The sequence below is a fragment of the Haliotis asinina genome, chromosome 14 (assembly GCF_037392515.1).
Source record: "Haliotis asinina isolate JCU_RB_2024 chromosome 14, JCU_Hal_asi_v2, whole genome shotgun sequence".
Lineage (NCBI taxonomy): Eukaryota > Metazoa > Mollusca > Gastropoda > Lepetellida > Haliotidae > Haliotis > Haliotis asinina.
The window spans coordinates 48,515,617-48,534,377 of NC_090293.1; the positions used below are offsets into that span (position 1 = coordinate 48,515,617).

The 18,761-nt window shown below is 39.1% G+C and overlaps 2 protein-coding genes across 2 annotated transcripts in view; one reads left to right on the plus strand and one right to left on the minus strand.

Annotated features, from left to right (window-relative positions):
- Positions 1-16,731, minus strand: part of LOC137261860 (soluble guanylate cyclase 89Db-like) — a 35,995-nt gene extending 19,264 nt beyond the window's left edge. Inside the window, exons 1-9 of the mRNA XM_067799664.1 lie at positions 16,093-16,731; positions 8,006-8,161; positions 6,006-6,184; positions 4,809-4,938; positions 4,072-4,218; positions 2,841-2,987; positions 2,481-2,640; positions 1,873-1,982; positions 659-748 (exon numbers count right to left, since the gene is read on the minus strand). Coding sequence (XP_067655765.1) covers positions 659-748; positions 1,873-1,982; positions 2,481-2,640; positions 2,841-2,987; positions 4,072-4,218; positions 4,809-4,938; positions 6,006-6,184; positions 8,006-8,161; positions 16,093-16,731 — 1,758 coding nt within the window. The remainder of the gene's footprint in view (positions 1-658; positions 749-1,872; positions 1,983-2,480; positions 2,641-2,840; positions 2,988-4,071; positions 4,219-4,808; positions 4,939-6,005; positions 6,185-8,005; positions 8,162-16,092) is intronic.
- Positions 16,732-17,852: 1,121 nt separating this feature from the next.
- LOC137260858 (uncharacterized) lies at positions 17,853-18,410 on the plus strand. Its single transcript, XM_067798412.1, has one exon. It carries the CDS (start codon positions 17,853-17,855, stop codon positions 18,408-18,410), a length of 558 nt encoding a protein of 185 aa, XP_067654513.1.
- The last annotated feature ends 351 nt before the right edge of the window (positions 18,411-18,761 follow it).

An 18,761-nucleotide genomic window follows, 5' to 3' on the forward strand; every position in this document is an offset into this window, starting at 1 on the left:
AGTAACATTTGGGCATAGTTTGAGGTTAATGTTGTACTCAGCAATATTACAGCTATATGGTGGAGGTCTGTAAATAATCAAGTCAGACAATCCAGTGATCAGCAGCATGAGCATCGATCTGCACATTTGGGATACCATGACATATGTTTTATCATATGTGGTAGTTTTCATATTATGGCCAAATCAGCTCTAAATCCAAGGGTTGATACATGGATCTTACGGGCAAAGAAGGATAAGTTGGACAAGATGTAGGCAGTGCACAGCAATGAGCAAGCCCATTTGGTTCTGGAAAGGTAGAACAGATGTAGGCTTGTGCATGTGCATGTGCAGTGCATGGTGATGAAGTTGATTCCGCGCATAGCTGCACATGCCTTGCCCATAAGACTCTCACATGGTTGGTGTAGCAAGTCAGTGCAACCTGGGGCCCTTTCGCCACCCAGTGGGTGCCACTCAAAGTTGTCAATTGTCAGGTCGGTGCTCAACCTATCCTTGTTTGCCAGTAGCTTGTTATGGGACTAAATAACCTCTACATAACATCTGCAACACTTTCAACATCTTTAAATAATGCATAGCCATGACACATACAATTGGAAAGGAAATAATCTTTAAAGGAGCAAGGTATGCTCACATGTCAAGGGTAAGACCTTGCAGTACTGACCTTGACATTTACCAGACCTCTGAAGATGGTCAAGAACTCAGATCCTTGGAGATTCTCGTGACAGGTCTGGCTCACGTGGATTCTACCTGGCTGAAATATACACAAGTTCATTTCAGAATTGTTTGCTATTTTGTTCATTTGTTGTTTATTGCCACTCTCAGCAATATTCCTCCTTTAACCCTGAGATCCTTGAACAGTACCTCAAAACCTGAATCAGTTTGGTATCAGTGACAAATATCCAGTACTGTTCATCCCTTCCCCTAAACTAGGCAAGCAAGAGAGTTAAAGTCACATCATTTGAGTGAGAGTGACTTCATATTGAAGAGTCTGTCCAGTACAACATGTTACCTTCACGTAGAGGGAAAGGCAAAATAATACAGATCTACAATGTATACCACTTTGATCTACATGTAACTCAAAAGTAAGTCTCATTGGATTCTGTCACATCTAAGGGAAGCAACTACAGCCATATGGTGGCAGTCTGTAAATCATCAAGTCAGGACCACACAGTCTAGTGATCAACAGCATAAGTATCAATATACCTAACTGGGATACAATGACATGTGTCTACCACTTCAGTGAGCCTGCCCACCTGATCTTGTAAAACACCTCTTATGACAAGCATGGGTTACTGAAGATCAATACTGACGATCTTCAATACTGACAATGATTAACCAGGATCCTACACTGTAATCGGGTAACATATATTATGCTTGGTATTACACTTTCTTAATAAAGTACAGATTCTTGTACTTTTGTTGGGTAAAGTCCCATCTGGGATTCAAACCCACACCCTCAGGGTCTGGTCAGCACACAAAATTAACCACCTCACCAACTCAGCCACTTTGAGTTCCTATCTTGAACACGTTAGACAAATAACTTTGTGTGATGGCGATTAAGTGCCCGACTCAAAAAACGTACAGGAATCTATGCTTTGCTATGAAAGTGTTATCCACTTTCTAAATTACATTGTGTAATCACTGTAAGCAGGCTTAAAAAAAGCTAACACATTATAAACATCCTGTGCCTGTCAGTACCATATGAGGGATCTATTTAAGTGACAGACAGTGAAAATCTGGCTAAGTTGGGTCTCTCCCTATATTAAACTGATCAGTTCTAACACAGGACAAGTAATGTCAAGCAGTAATCAATCCTGTGGTGCTGCAGAGCTATTTACTGACTCATCGTCCTGATTCAGAGCACCAGCAACCTACCAGACTGTATGACTGCATCCGAGATGCGGTGTTGACTGTGTCCCCAAACAGACAATACTGAGGAGTCCTCTTCCCCACAATGCCGGCCACCACGCCCCCAACATGCATCCCTGTACACACAAATAGACGCATGGTCACAGACTGAAGTGATATGACCAATTTATGGAATTGCTTTTACAAATATTAAGGAGAAAATTATGAGAAGTGTAACACACAGTATGCAATCACATGAGTGAGTGAGTGAGTGAGTGAGTGAGTGAGTGAGTGAGTGAGTGAGTGAGTGAGTGAGTGAGTGAGTGAGTGAGTGAGTGAGTGAGTTGAGACACATGGCCGACATTTAAAAAATATAAATATAAATAAGTTGATCTGCCTGTACAATCAGTTACAAATCCAGAATCTAGAAGTTTTGTTTCCAATCATTGTCACATGGTGTCATCAATGAATTTCAGGAATCCTGTGACTGGGTATTTTCTGATGTTGATACTATATCACTCAAGTCGTGCTACAGTCAAACAGACTGTAACAGACTGACAATATCATTTTTTCTTCTTCCAAGCTTAACCTTTGTTAAGCTGTAGCAAACTAAAGTTTGGATTTGGATCCTGTACCTATTCTAACTTTAAGGCTGTTCCCTGATAAGGGATCTTTGAGGTATTTGGCGTTGTCCACAAATTCCAGAGCAAGACCTGCTACATGTTGTGTGTGGTCTGCCCTTCTGTCTGGCACCCCTCCTGCCACCATATAAACAGCATCGCCCAGAGTCTCCACCTGTAACACATTGACATAATGTAACAGTGAAACCATCTCTCCTCTCTTTGGTACATGCCAGCAGAAGCTAAAAAATCTTCAGAGACCGTGCCACTAAAAGACATTCCTAACCTTGATAAAAGCAAGGATCATTTCACTTAAAAATCCTGGATTCAAACTCAACATCAGCTGAAAAACCTTTCTAAGATACAAGAACCTACCTTAAATGCTCTATATCTGTCGACGATGTTGTCAAACACGGTGAAGACATTGTTGATACATTCAACCACCTGGAATGCTGTGGCATTGGCACAGATATCACTAAAGCCAATCAGGTAGCTGAACATGATTGTCACCTTCTCAAATGTCTGAAATATTAGAAAGACTCATCAGTTTACTTTAACTGACAGCCCTTGATATGAAAAGCAGAGTGTGAATAGTTCTTGAGGGATCACACCAAGTGAATTTTCTAATCAATAAATAGCTGTTATTTAATATATTTTCCATTTATCAGTCACTCTTTCTATAGCAGTGACAGTAGTGGACCTGGCAATCTTGTCACAGGTAAAGTGTGTTCCATTATATTACCACTGACACGCCAAATTCTGAAGACTAAACAAAGCAGTCCATAGAATGGGGGAAGGATTATCCTCAGGTGTGTTACCCACCAAACGTTTTTTCTGGTGACCAGTTACAAAACAACATTGTAGATAATATTTACCTCTTCGGTTCTAATTTCTTTTTGCTGGACATTGTATTATATGTATGGATTAATATTACTGTGTGTATTTGTCCGATATATAGAGCCAGAAATTGCAAATGGCTGTGCACACATTTCTTGGCAATCTACCAGTTATTTACTCAAAACAATTTCATTAATATAACAGGATGAATTCTAATGCAGTGATCAGAAAAAAATAATATCTAAACTGGTGCAAAAACTATTCTTTCACTAAGAGAAATATATGCATTGTGTAATTTTAATTCTTGGTTTTGGTCTTGGAATTAAAATATGTATATGATTAATACTAAGGTTATAAGGATATATCAGTGTAAGATACAGATATTAGTACTAATCTAATCATAATCAAATGGGAAAGGGTACAGGTCCTTGTCGAACCCCTCATGTTAAACGTTAAAGAGATTCAACACATAGAAACACAAACGTAACATTGTCAGGATCTCTCTAATACCAAATACTCAAAATATACAATTTATGCAAAAATATGAATATTAATAACATTCAGTTAAAAACAACACAAATGCTATTATAGAAAATATCTACATTAACGACATGAGTCCTAGATAGGGCAGACAGATGGGACATTCAGTGAATCTTAATGGATACAAGGTGTATCTACAAATAGTAAGTCTGGATCAGACAATATAGTGACTGATATCCTGAGTAACTTCAAGGGTATCAGCCATTGTCCAACCCTCTCCTTACCCTACCTCGCACGTCTTGATGGGGTCCTCGCCATGTTTCAGACGGACAGCGATACTCTCTGGCATCATGGAGTACAGGAGGGCGTTGCTCTTCTGCCGCCACTCATCCAGTTTTTGGAGGTTCTGGGCTATTTTATTGCTAGTCTCCATTTGCTGAAATAAAAAATGATTTTCTATGGCCTCCTTCAACAGACCTGTGGACTTTGTCAGGTATTATGACTTGAATAAAGCATGATTCTGAGGTAATGGTTGGGAAAGTAAGCCTATATATTTATCTATCTACAAGATACCCCAACATACCTGGTCTACATAATACCCCAAAATACCCGGTGTACATTGTACCCCAATATACTTGGTCTACAAGATACCCCAACATACCTGGTCTGCAAGATACCCCAACATACCTGGTCTACAAGATACCCCAACATAAGTGGTCTTCAAGATACCCCAACATACCTGGTCTACAAGATACCCCAACATACCTGGTCTACAAGATACCCCAACATACCTGGTATACAAGATACCCCAACATAACTGGTCTACAAGATACACCAACATACCCAGTATACAAGATACCCCAACATACCTGGTCTGCAAGATACCCCAACATACCTGGTCTACAGGATAGCCCAACATACCTGGTCTGCAAGATATTTTGACATACCCATTCTCCAAGATACACTTACATACCCAGTCTACAAGATACACCAATAATACTCGGTCTACCAGGTACACCAACATACCCGGTCTACAAGATATTCCAGCTGAGAGGCATGGTGCCAGCCTGCCAGTACCATATCCTGGCTGTTGTCAAACATATTGAGGTCATTGACAAATAATCCTGTTGTCTCCATATCTTCTAAGTTGCCTATTCTGAAACAGAACATCCATGTGTCAACAACAGCAAAAAATACGTCAAGATGCCGTCATCAAGAGTAACTTAAACAACAACTGCAGCAACTATATGTCAAGATATTGTCACCAAGAGTAACAATAAATAACAGTATCAGCAACTATAAACGTTCGACAAACAGCTGAACTGAGGTTATGGTGTCAGTTTGAATCACTGTCATCGCTAGTGAGTGAGTTTAGTTTTATGTCACACTCAGTAATAGTCCCCCAGACAATCCAGTTATCAACAGCATGAGCATTGATCAGCTCAAATGAGCCTGACCTCCCGATACTGTTAATCGCCTGTTATGACAAGCATGGGTTACTGAAGGCCAATTTTCTCACCCAGACCATCACGAGTTTGTCATAGTATGTTATTAACATTTCTATTATTTCAGATGAATCAGATGACTTGTGGATGTGTGTAAAGTTTATTGTTTTGATAAAACTTATCAGCAGAACTTCGGTGTTTAGTGATACCTTGAGTGTTAAATGATATTCTGATAGTGTTGAATGTTAGTATGGGAGTGTTGAATTTTACTGATACTGTTGAATGTTACTATGTTAGTGCTGACTGTAACTGATACTGTTGAATGTAATTATGTTAGCACTGCATGATATTCTGTTGGTTACTTTGTTAATGTTGAATGTTACTGATTGTGTTGAATTTTATTCTGATCAATAACAGAAAGTTATTCTGTTAGTGTTTAATGGTACATTGACAGTACTGAATGTCTAAGTGACAGTTTAGAATGTTACAGAATGTTATGCTAACAGTGTTGAATATTACTGTGATAGAGTAGAAAGTTACATTGATTGTGTTGAACTTTACTCTGTGACTTTATACTGGTACAGTCACAGTGTTGAATGTTACACTGACACTATTGAAAGTACAGCATTGAATGTAATACTGCTTGTTTGAGAATGTCTGATACATCTATCTGCAGATCTGCCATTTTTCTGACACTCACTCTAGAGTATCTGTAAATCAGTACCTGAGGGTCTGGCTATCTAGCTATCAGTGAGTCCCCTATATGTGGTCAACTCACAGTGGTGTACACAGGAAGGCCATACAGGACCAGTCTTTCATGTACTTCATCTGTCCCCGCAGGAGTAGACCAGACCTCTCGCCCCCAGCAGTTGCACGCTTGCTGCGGTCAGACCTCCTCACTTTATGTAGCTGCTGCTCCGATTCCATTTCAAATATAACTTTCTGGAGGCACATGATCTGGTGTGGAGAAATGTCATGTTAGAAGCGCTGTTTGCTTTGTAGAATGAGATGGATAGATGCACATAACTCTAATCCGTATTGTTTCTGCCTAGTCCAAACACCCCGTGAAGACTCTGGTTAGAACTGGTCTTCAGTTACACAAACCCAAGCTTCTCGTAAGAGGCTAATAACAGGACTGGTTGGACAGGCTCACTGACTTGGTTGACACATGTCATTGTATCCCATTTACATGAATTCATGTTCATGCTGTTGATCACTGGATTGTCTAGTCCAGACTTGATTATTTCCAGACAAGCACCATATAGCTGGAATACTGCTAAGTGCAAAATTAAACAACAAACAAACAAATCGGATATATCAAACAGTCCATCCATGTTCTGTCAAAAAGTCTCCTTTTAATTAAATTATCCACAAAATTCCATCTATATAATGGTGGTCTGTAAATGGAGGTTGGACCAGACAAGTCAGTGATTGACATCATGAGAATCAGTTTACGCAACTGGGATATGATGGTGTGAAGAGTCACCACCCAGTCTCATTGGTCACCTTCATGACAAGCATGATAAGCTGAAAATCTTCACATGAAGTCAACCATATCAGTATTTGTCTACCCGAGTCTCTGCTTTGATGAGCTATTTGAAACACTAGGCCCTGGGTTTATAAAAAGAGTGTGATCAACTCAAAGTCAAGCTCATGCATGAAAATGTCCTCAGACTTTTAATAAGCTCCATTTACCAAGTCTGAGTTCTAAGCTGAGCACAAAATTGGAGCATGAAATCAGACAGTTTGATATCCTCGGGGCCAGACTATCCTGATTTACTGAGTGAACTTTACACTGATATCATACATATTGGTGTGAAATCAGTAGGAAGTCATGTCAGATAAACTTTCCAATTAGGCAATCAGTGTCAAAGATTCAGTGTTTATCTCAGAATTAATGAGCTGAGCATTCAGATAGCTTTCTGATTTGAATATTGCATAAAGATCTGAACTCAACTTTAATGTCAATGATCACACCATTATGTTGTTGTGGATATTTAGTTCATGTTTTCTGTGTGCCATGGTATTCACATGAAAAGTGGAGTGTTATCAATAGGACATTTTTCGGAATTTTCTGCAGTTAAAGTAAACATTTCTGACTCCAGGCCATAAAATAGGACAATGAATCACTTTAGAAAACAGAAATCTAACTGGGATACATATTCTTCATGGTGTCAGATATTATATATTGTATTATATACACTGTTTCTCTTTCATTGTTACTCCTACTAGTCTTACCAGTAGAATCTCCTGCTCACACACTGGGTGATGTGGACACTTTCGTATGTTACATAATGTTGCAGAACCGAGGAGAGATGATTTCAGTCACCCAGCTAGTTTCCAATATATAGGTTTCATAATAACATAATAATGTACATTTAAATTTGTGCAACCCTAAGCTTTCAATTTTACATGTCATAAAGTAATTCTTAGAAAATATCAATATTTTCAGAAATCTATAATGTTGTCAGTATATTTGATTATCTTTTATGTTCACATGCCACAGACTAGGAGTCTCATCTCGCTCATCCAAAAGGACATTGATCTACACTGAAGCATCCTTTTCACAGTAAAAGCTACTTTTAACCCTCTACATCATCTCAGTCCATCTTAATCATCGTCGGCAGGGACGTTCATTCAAATCTTGTCAGCGACATTCATTCATTCATATCTGGAGGGTTTGCTGATGCTATCATCTAAAGAGTGGTTGTCACATCTTCACGTAGAAAGGTTCCAACTGGAGTCAAAGATCTAATTATTAAATGAGATTGCACTTACATTTTCCCAAGTGAAGTCAACCAGAGGTCTACGTAGCCCGAACTTTTCTGAGATCTTGCATCCAATCAGCGTCCTATTCTGGAAAACGCTGGTTAGGTTGTGCCCCATGTAACGAATCAGCATTTGGTTGTCAAACACGAGGCAGAATGGAAAGAGCTGAAAAAGGCAAAAACAAAATAGATTGCAACAAAAATTGAAATAAATGGCAACACCTTTTTCATATTCATAAGAAATATCTAAAGCAGAGTAAATTGAGATTCCTGAATATTTGATGAGTACATCCTTAAGAATCAAATAGTGATGAATACCAGATGATCGCATGATTTTTTATCATGTCTTATGTCCATCAGAAACACATGCAAAGACAGGGCAACCATTAAAAAAAACTGAAGTATATATAGTGTAAACCAAATAAGAGTTAGTGAGTTAGTTTAATGCCGCATTCAAAATACTCCAGCTATAAACCAGTGGTCCATAAATAATAGAGTCTGGACAGGACAATCTTGTGATCAACATCATGAGCATTGATCTTTGCAACTGGTATGCGATGAAATGTGTCAACTAGTGATACAGATCATTTTTTTCAGTACAAATTATATGTAGCTTCACTGGAGGCTGATAGTTAGTATTAATGAGAGAAATGCGATATTGATTTTTGGAGAAGACTTCTCACAAGGTGTGCCTTTTAATTATCTATCTCTATGCTGAAGCATCAGTAAAATCTCAAACCCATGCTATCCGCTTGATAACATCCTGATCATACAAGATAACAGATTGAACAGGGGCCCTTGTCAAGTCTAAAATGAGTTGGCAAGATTAGCATTTTTCTAGTCTCCTTCTGGACTTTTTTTTAAATAAGGCAAGACCAAGTCTGTTCTTGTTTTACAGATTTTTGTCCTCAGAAAACCCAAAGGCAGGAAGGAAAAAAAAATACCAATCAATTTGAGTAATATTCCATTTAAGTACTCAAAGTATTTTACATTTGGTAATTTATTAAGTCTATATGGGGCAAAACAAAGATTTTCTTTTCAGTTTACATTTTTGGCCAATAAAAACAATAGGATTTTATTTTTTGATCAGGGAAAATTCACTTTTATGAATTTTTTTTATTCTTGAAAAAATAGGACAGGTGGATTTGTAAAACAAGAAATTAAATTCGTCTTGCCTAAGGTAAATTTATTTCTGGGACTTCTACAGCTGTGTTAGAGCACAAGCAAATACTCTTAACAAATGGGTGGTCACTATTTTGGGGTCAAGAAGAGTACAATCATAAAATACTGTAAGTTGAAAGCATGGAACTATCATGCTTTGTGAAAATGTTATTTTTCAGTATGATCAGCCTTCGCTCAACTGCATGAACCAGGCAGTGTATATTACATCTTACAATCTGCTTTGAATATGTACAATTCTGGAAATTAGGATATATATGGGATTGAATCAATGTTGATACAATAATAATGGATGTTTTGATAATGCATCACCACATGGATTTAATTGAAAGCAAAGCTGTTCGTTCGGTTCATGCCCACCTAGCCCAAAACTGGCTGTAACTACTCTCTTGTACAAACAAACACGTTGGGCTATGTGGAAATGGTTGTAACGTTTGGCTTCAGGGATTAGTCTTACTAAATAAACACAAACTTCTATACAGATTGATATAGTCTGCTTCAGTTTATCATCTGAACATACACTTTATTTATAATTTATAAGTCAACATTTATTAAGTAGGAAGCAGCATCAGCAAACATGACAACATCAATTTCGACACATTGGTATCTGGTCTTCAGAGTCTGGAGTTGAATCTGCAGATCTCGATACTTCTTCTTCTTGTACTTCAGTCTACCTGTGGCCTGGAGCTGGATTATTGAAATTTCATTCTTGGCCTGCATGGTTTTGATGACATTTATAAACTTGTACAGGTTAGGATGGGGTGTCTTGATGGCGTTATTAAGCTTATCATCATGTGCCATCCTTCAAGATGGTTTGTTGTATGGGGACCCTGGGTGTCATAATGGTTCCACGTCTGGCGACCTTCTTTCTGAACCCACCTCTCAGTAACATAGTCTGCAAACCTATCTATGTTGGGTACTTCTGATGGTCGGTCTTCCAAGGCCTGAACCCATACATCGTCTAGTTTCTCTAATGGCACTAGTGGTAAGACTGCTGCATGTCTGATGAATTTGTTGACTTCTAGAATGTCACGGCTGACCAATCACTGTTGCAGAAAGGTACATAAATATAAGATAAAAGTAATGAATGATTTACAAACGACAAAAAAGTGTATATAACAGTTTCTAAAACATGGCTGTTTCGGGAGTGAAATGAAAACACACTCACCTGCAAGCTCTTCTTCGTAAATTGCTGAAACAGGGGTCACTTCTTCCCTGCTTCTTTTCTTCATCTTGTTCACGATTTTGGTAACTTCAATAGAATGGCGGTCACTCTGGTGGTTGTGGTTCTGGTCAGACTTAACTAAGGCAGAGTTCCGTGTCGAAGCTGTCACTCGACAACCCCTGGGATGATGTCTACATCGCTAATACAGTGTGTCCTTATGCCTGTTTTTAAAGCTGAGCTGAAAGCCATTGTAGACTAGAAATTGTCCACCTCTAAGGTTATCAATATATTCAACTTGTACCTGTGCCTTTGCCATTTTCACTGAAGCTGTCTAAGTAGTCTGAGATTTTATACTATTAACTGGATGACACTGAGTGAACACTAAATTCGAACGCTCACTCAAGGCATCAGCGGTCGAAGTTGTCAGGCTCTTTATCCAAGGAAGTGGATTACCTTGAGTGAACACTCACTCAAGGTATCGGGGAAACAGGCTATAACTCAGAGCGTTAATCCCTTGCAACAACACCGCTCCTTTGGGCTTGGGACTTACTGGGAACAGGGGAAAATAGATTTTGGGCTAGGTGGGAATAGGGAAAATTGGATTTTGGGCTAGGCGGGAGGACACCGTTCATTCAGCTATCCCCTTGTTAGGTGACTGGAGTATGACATGAAGATTTCAGCTTTACAATTTTCAGTCGGTAGTGTGTGATTTGACCCTGTAAACCAGGGCCATGAAGAGATGCAATAAAATTATCGTAAAAAATGGTCTGCAGTGATTTATCGATCTGCCTGCAAAACATCAAGATTCATAATGACACCCAATGCATGTGACTCTAAGGTAGGAGGTTCCTTCCCATGCATTGTGTTTGCATGTGATGATAACATCAAATGATGCTGCATACACAAGATGAACGTCATTGTAACATTCCTCAATAGGTTTTCTTTCTGCCAGACTTCAAAGTTCAGGTTCCCCTATTTTTTTTAAGAGTATAGTTTAGATTTTGAGTGTTTGCCTGTTCTCTGAGATAGGATGAAAATTTGTTCTAGTATTAGGTGGGCAAGTATTAGGTGGGCATGGTGGGCAAGCTGGCTAAGGCGTCAGGCTAGTGATCCAGTGAGGTTTCGGTTTTGGGATCTAGCTCACCTGTGACCGGGTGTAAAAACCTTGGAGTCAACACTGTGTGCAGACTCTTTCAGTGTTGTCACAACCCCTAGTGTACAGTACACAACCCTGTGCACGTAAAAGAACCCCTGAATCCGTTGGTATATTACCAGATGGTGGCCACATAAACACGTGCATACACCTAGTTGTGGGTACAGCAACGAGCAATAAACTTGGACAAAGTGCTGTGACTCTGTGTACCAGTCCACCCAGCTGTCAACTGGGTACCTCGTTAGGATGAGAGAGCCACAATAAACTTGCTGCGCCTAGTGGTAGCAAGAGTTGTATACTCCCCAGGGAGTTGAGATTGAAATACGATGTGCAGTTGAGATTGACGTCCAGTGAATGAGGGGAAAATACCTGCGTCTTGAGCATGCACTAGTGCGTGGATATGTGCGCTATATAAATATCCTATCCATCTATCTATTACTTGTTTGGTGCATAAAGCAATGCTCCAGCCACATGGTGGTGGTCTGTAAAATAATTGAGTCTGGACCACAAAATGCAATGATCAACATCATGACAGGTGTCAACCAAGTCAGCCAGCTTGACCACCTGATCCTGTTAGTTGACTTACGATAAGCATGGAATGCTAAAGGCCCATTCCAACTCAGATCTTCACGCGTAATTTGTCAATACGTTAGTGGGATGAGATAAATAAAGAATTTATGCCAGTGTGTATTTAGGATAAGGTAGCTATAGAATTTGTGCCAGTGCATCAATGGGACATTATTATAAATCAAAGGGCTTGACCTTAGGTCTGCTTTATTCTCCAGGAGCACATTTATATCCCCATAAAGTATCCCCACTCACCCCTTCATAAAAAAAGATAAACTCATTTACATTAATATATTTATAAACTAAGACTTATACAATGACACTCAATATCCCCCTGTGATAATGACCCTGTATTGTGACGGTGCCATTATAGCCTTGCCATTGTTAGTATACCGCTGATAACTGACAACTCTGAGGAGGGTGATTACCTGACTTACAGTGTTTTTACACCAGAGACTCATCCACCCTCATGATCCCATAGTCACAGATCTACATACAGATACATACTGTCCGGACAGGAAACAGGATATCAACACAGTTGGCCATAAGTGGTTAGTTACAGTTTTATCACAATATGATCTTACTAATGAACTGCAATAGATACTAAACAGCTGATAAGCATGCCGAACTCTGTGGGTCACTAGGATGACAGATGTGGCATTAAGAGGTTTAGATACATATTCAATACAAAATACTTATCATTTGAAACAGGCATTAAACAGACAAATGACCATTGTAGGTTATTGGGCTGACAAATGTCAACATTAAGGCAAAAGACATGAAATACTAAGGCAAGGTTAAGGGCATTAATTACATATCCATCGTTTGCAAGGTATTTGCTTACATATTCGATACAAATAAAATGTATTTATTAAAGGCAAAAGACATTGAACAGTTGACTAACATAGCTGGCCATTGTAGACTATTGGACAAGATAATTGGTTACATATTCTCTACAAATACAAAACATTTTTCAAATGCCAAAAGACATTAAACAAGCTGATAAATACTGTGAGTGAGTGAGTGAGTAAGTGGGTGGACGGGTGGGTGGACGGGTGGGTGAGTGAGTGAGTGAGTGAGTGAGTGAGTGAGTGAGTGAGTGAGTGAGTGAGTGAGTGAGTGAGTGAGTGAGTGAGTTTAGTTCCCACTGTCCAACAAATATAGGTGGACATTGAAGAGACACACAAATGTCAGGATCAAGGTATTTGGTTACATATAATAACCAAAACACATTATCAAAGGCAAAAGACATTAAACAGCAGACAGATATAGCTGGTCAATGCAGTTACTGGACAGACAAATGTCTCATCAAGGTGTTAATTTACATATTTTATGTACATTTTTTCATTAATTTCAACTCGTCTATATGTAGGTTAGTTGGGTGAAACAGTGGTTCAATGGCACATCAACTTACATACTTATTAGAAACACAAAATAGTAATTAATCACAAATGACATTAAACGGACAATAAATATAGCTGTCTATTGTAGGTTACTCAGGTGACAAGTGTGGGATATATAGTGTTTAGTTATGTAGCCCAACACCAAGCACCCCACATGATTCATTACAAATACAGTCTTTTGTATGACATTCAAACTTGTAATAAATATAGCTTCAGGGCATACTAAAGTGGCACATTAATGTACTTAATTAAATGTGTGAGAACATATTATGTAAATAGGTGACTTTTTCCATTCTTTATCTAATACAGCTGGGTCTGCTGCACTTTGAATTCTAAATGACCAGTAGCAACAGCTTTTAGGTTATTCTATTGAACACAGTTGAGATTTGACCAACTGAATAATAATTTTCCTATAGCAACAGATTTGTGGTTATTTTGATTAGTAAAGCTGAGATTTGGTACTCTGCATAATAAGTTTCCAATAGGAACAGTTTTGAGTTTGTGCTGGCTGATCACTTGTATTTGTAGGTCTGTATGGCTGCAAGAAAATTTTGGGAGAATATAACATTAATTCACATTTTAACACCTGAACAGGAAAGAAATCATTTATGGTCCCACACACCCCTTGGCCCAGGCAGGGTAAGAACAAGCACCAATATTTTACCACACAACTGGGAATCAAACTAATGACCTTGGTCTCTCAAGACCATCACAGTATCCACTAGACACAAGGGTGGTCTACTGGTGTGATTCAAGGTCTTGGACCTTTACATTTTTAGGCATGGTACAGAGCTTTAACGGAAATATTAGAGAGAATTTGTGACAAGCAAACAACCAGGAACCAGTCTATATTATACAGGGAGGCATCCAGCTTGTCATAATATTGGGCTATTGCCCACCAGTTTCAGAGAGATGACCAACTCCTATCTGAACAAGATCATTTCATGGTTCTTTTTACTCCAGGAAAAGGCTGCAATCTGACTCACTCAATCACAATCACTCACAAACTAAAAGAAGGCTAGCAGAACATTTGACTTCACCACAGATACCTCGGGATATTACAGTGAGTCTTGTTTTCGTTAAAGTCACAGCACATGAGTGAGTAAGTATGGTTTTACGCTTTTTAGCAACATTCTAGCAACATCACAAGAAACGGGATTACACATTGCACCCATATGGGGAATCGAGCCCAAGACTTCAGCAAGGCAAGTGAACACCTTAACCACTAGACTACCCCACTGCCCACTCAGTATACGATTTTCATGGCAATAACTAAACTGTTACTCATACATTCTCCTATAGGGAGAATCCAGTATGTCAGACAGAGTTAAGCAAGACATATCAGAGGATGAGGTCAAGTATGTCTTGCTTTAAATGAAACACACTGCAGGTGATGCAGAAATTAAAATACAAGTGAGGACTCATGAACTTAATTGCATGTGACAGTGAGGCTGCGCATAACTGATATTAGCTAAAACGTTATCTATATCAGTAATGAGAAACAGAGGCACTAGCTCATAACATGACTTCATAATGACTGCATTATTCATTGAAGGAGAAAGAACTGTTTCATAAAGCAGCATATTTGTAATGAAATCCACTGCATACTATCTCCGTGCCTAATTATGCACCCATATATTAGCTGGAACAGTATAACAAATGCACATTTGGTTAATCATGCATGTTATGTTAGGCCAACCCTACTTGTTCTTGGTGATTCATGTAACATGCGTACTCCCTTATACTACAAACCAATCATAGCAATTTTAAACTATGATCGTTTGTTAAACAACCTTTATCCCAAGTTGAATACAATTCTGAGATTTAAATATCCATCAGGAAAGATAAAAATTATGAGGATTCAAAATCTTAATTTCACTTTATTTTATCTACGGTACTTTTTTGTTTTAAGTGAAATTCATTGGTATGTTTTCACTGCAAACAGACGCTAACCAATTAGTTTCCCATTCAAAGATGTTGACGTATTCCTTTTACCTCTTGTTTCACACCTAAAGCTGTTTATGTATTCATAGATACACTGACTTCCAAAGCTCAGGATGTACATACTGATCAACTGGGGCTATGGACAACAGGCACATTCCCTGCATTGTGAGTTAACACGTATTTACCTGTTAGTTATTTACCTGTTAGTGCAACAAGGCTCTGTAGCCCACTTAAATACTGAAAAATGAATGGAAGTAAAGTCCTCTTTTGTGACTGGTTTGTTATTTAACGACACATAAAGAAATAATCCAGTTATATTGTGGAGGGCCGTAAATAATTGAGCCTGGACCAGACAATCCATTGATTGACATCGTAAGCGTCGAACTATGTAACTAAGTAAGTCTGACCACATGATCCCATTAGTTGCCTTTAACTACAAGCATAGGTTACTGAGGACTGATTCTAACCCAAATCTTCATGGGTTAGCAATCACTGAATACTGACTTTACATGCCTACACATGAAAAGTACACCTCTGGGTACAGATTTTAAAAGCTCTCTTAGGGCTAAGATAGTCGTAAGTGTCATACATTAATACTGACTTATGACTATCTTAGCGCTAAGAGAGGTTCGAAAATCTAGGCCCTGGTCAATATAAAGGAAGACTAAAATAATAAGTGATTTTACCTTGAAAAAAGTACTGCTGGCAATCCGAGGATATCCCAGAGTTCCTGAGGTAGCGTAGGCGGTAATGGGCGGAGAGTAGCCTGTGTTGGGGAAATTAAGTCGGTACTTTACGTGGCAGCCATGGTCTGTACGAATCTCTTGCAGAATATGTATATCCACATCCACATTGTACAGTCTCCTTGCACACTGCGTCAACTGACCTGTCACGTAATACACAAAACCAACACGTTTTGAACGATACGTCAATACACATCCACCACTGTCTTCCATTTCCACGATAAAAGATGGACTCTGAAGCTTGGGGTAACTGAATCGTATTGTTTCATGTAAGTTGTCGATTCCATTTAAAAAGTCCCGATAATGGCGCCCGGCAACACGTAAAACTTTATCGTATCCGTAATGCCGACAGAAGTCCACGAAACATTGTCCGAAGTAATACATGTACTCGTCAACATTGCGGTCTTGGAGGACAGCGCTGCAGCTAGTGGCAAGGTTGACCATTATCTCATCCTTGTAGACTTTATGTGTGGAGAAGATCATGTTCTTCATTCCGGCGTGTTCCAGGATTTGCTGCCAGCTGTCCAGTCCATAGAACTCCTGGACATAGTGCTGGATGCTCTCCAGAAGCATCCCATACATGGTGCCGCGCTGGCACTGGGTCTTCCAGTAGTGTTGCTCACACTGAAACACAGGTGTCCACATTATACAGGTGCATGTTTAGATGATATTTACTAAAAAATAGGTGCTTGTATTATACAGGTGCATGTTTATGTGATATATACTGAAAAACAGGTGTTTGTTTTAGACAGGTGCATTTTTACATTATATATACTGAAAAACAGGTGTTTGCATTATACAGGTGCATGTTTACATGACACATACTGAAACACAGATGTCTATAGTATATAGGTGCATGTTCACATGATATATAATGAAACACAGATTTCTACAGTATATAGGTGCATGTTTACATGATATAACAGGGGTTCAAAAATCCCATCGACTGACACCTGGGAAAAGTCAGTTTTCATTTCGGGCAATCAAATAAGGGTATCTTACTTGTCCATGGACAACTAGATAACTTCCACTTACGATTTCAAACTGCAAATAAACTTGAATTTCATTTCATATGTGCTCATAATGTAGCTACTACATTTCACAATAATAGTAATTTAGAGCTATCATTCTTAGAAATTTATCACTCGTCAATAAGTGATCCAGTAAGTATTAACATTAAACATTGTGCCGTAAAATCAGGGCAAGTGGAAAATGAATCAGGACAAGTTACTTTCTTGAGCTCACTTGCTCTGTGGCAAGCGGCTTTTAAGAAAAATTTTGAACCCCTGTAAAATTTGAAACACAGGTGACTAGTATGTAGGTGCATGTTTACATAACATATACTGAAACGCGTGTGTCTCCAGTATACAGGTGATTGTTCAAATATGCAAGATTTGTAGAATGGCATAAATCATTCTATTTTCAAATGATCATTAAACAATAAACAATAGTTTTATGTTTATCATTTACAATACATACATACATATACCATGGCTCATGAGCCAGTTTCTCCTATGGATCTAAGTTCAACCACATATCCTGTCCCTGCCATGGTTCTAAGTCCTACCACCAGATACACCTCCTGCCATGGATCTAGACTGCGGCACATCCTGCCGTGGATTTAAGATCCATCAGGACCACATCTTAACATGGATTTGAGTTCCACCACAGAGTGACTTCCTGCAGTGGACCTAAGTCCTGCCATGGGGTCACATTGTGCCATAGATCTAAGTTCCACCACAGAGTCAGATGCAACCATAGATCTATGTTCCACCACAGAGCCAGATCCAACCTTAGACCTAAGTTACACCACAGACCTAAGTTACACCAAAGAGCCAGATCCAACCATAGATCTAAGTCCCACCACAGAGCCAGATCCAACCTTAGACCTAAGTTACACCAAAGAGCCAGATCCAACCATAGATCTAAGTTCTACCACAGAGCCAGATCCAACCTTAGACCTAAGTTACACCACAGACCTAAGTTACACCAAAGAGCCAGATCCAACCATAGATCTAAGTCCCACCACAGAGCCAGATCCAACCTTAGACCTAAGTTACACCAAAGAGCCAGATCCAACCATAGATCTAAGTTCTACCACAGAGCCAGAGCCAACCTTAGATCTAAGTTACACCACAGACCTAAGTTCCACCAAAGAGCCAGATCCAACCTTAGATCTAAGTTCCACTACAGAGCCAGATCCAACTATAGACTTAAGTTCCACCAAAGAGCCAGGGCTCATATTCTCGAAATGTTTGTAGCTCTAAGGATTCCAAACTTTGATCGTAGCCAATGTGTGGGCTTAAGAAGTTTGTAAGGCTACGAATGTTTCGAGAATAGCTACCCAGATCCTTCTATGGATTGGAAACCCACTCATCCTAATGAACCATATATTTTGCTGTGGAAAAACACAAGGACTGATTGCCTGCTATTCCCATCATCATCTACCCACCTTAAGGTACGCTGTGACTTAATACATCAAACAGTTCAGAACATAAAGAGACTCACCTCTTCTGAACAGCTTGACATCATATTAAGCCTGTCTCAGTCTGCTTTGCTAACACAGAGCGAACATTAGGAGTGGCTTTGTAACATTACCACAAAACATAAAA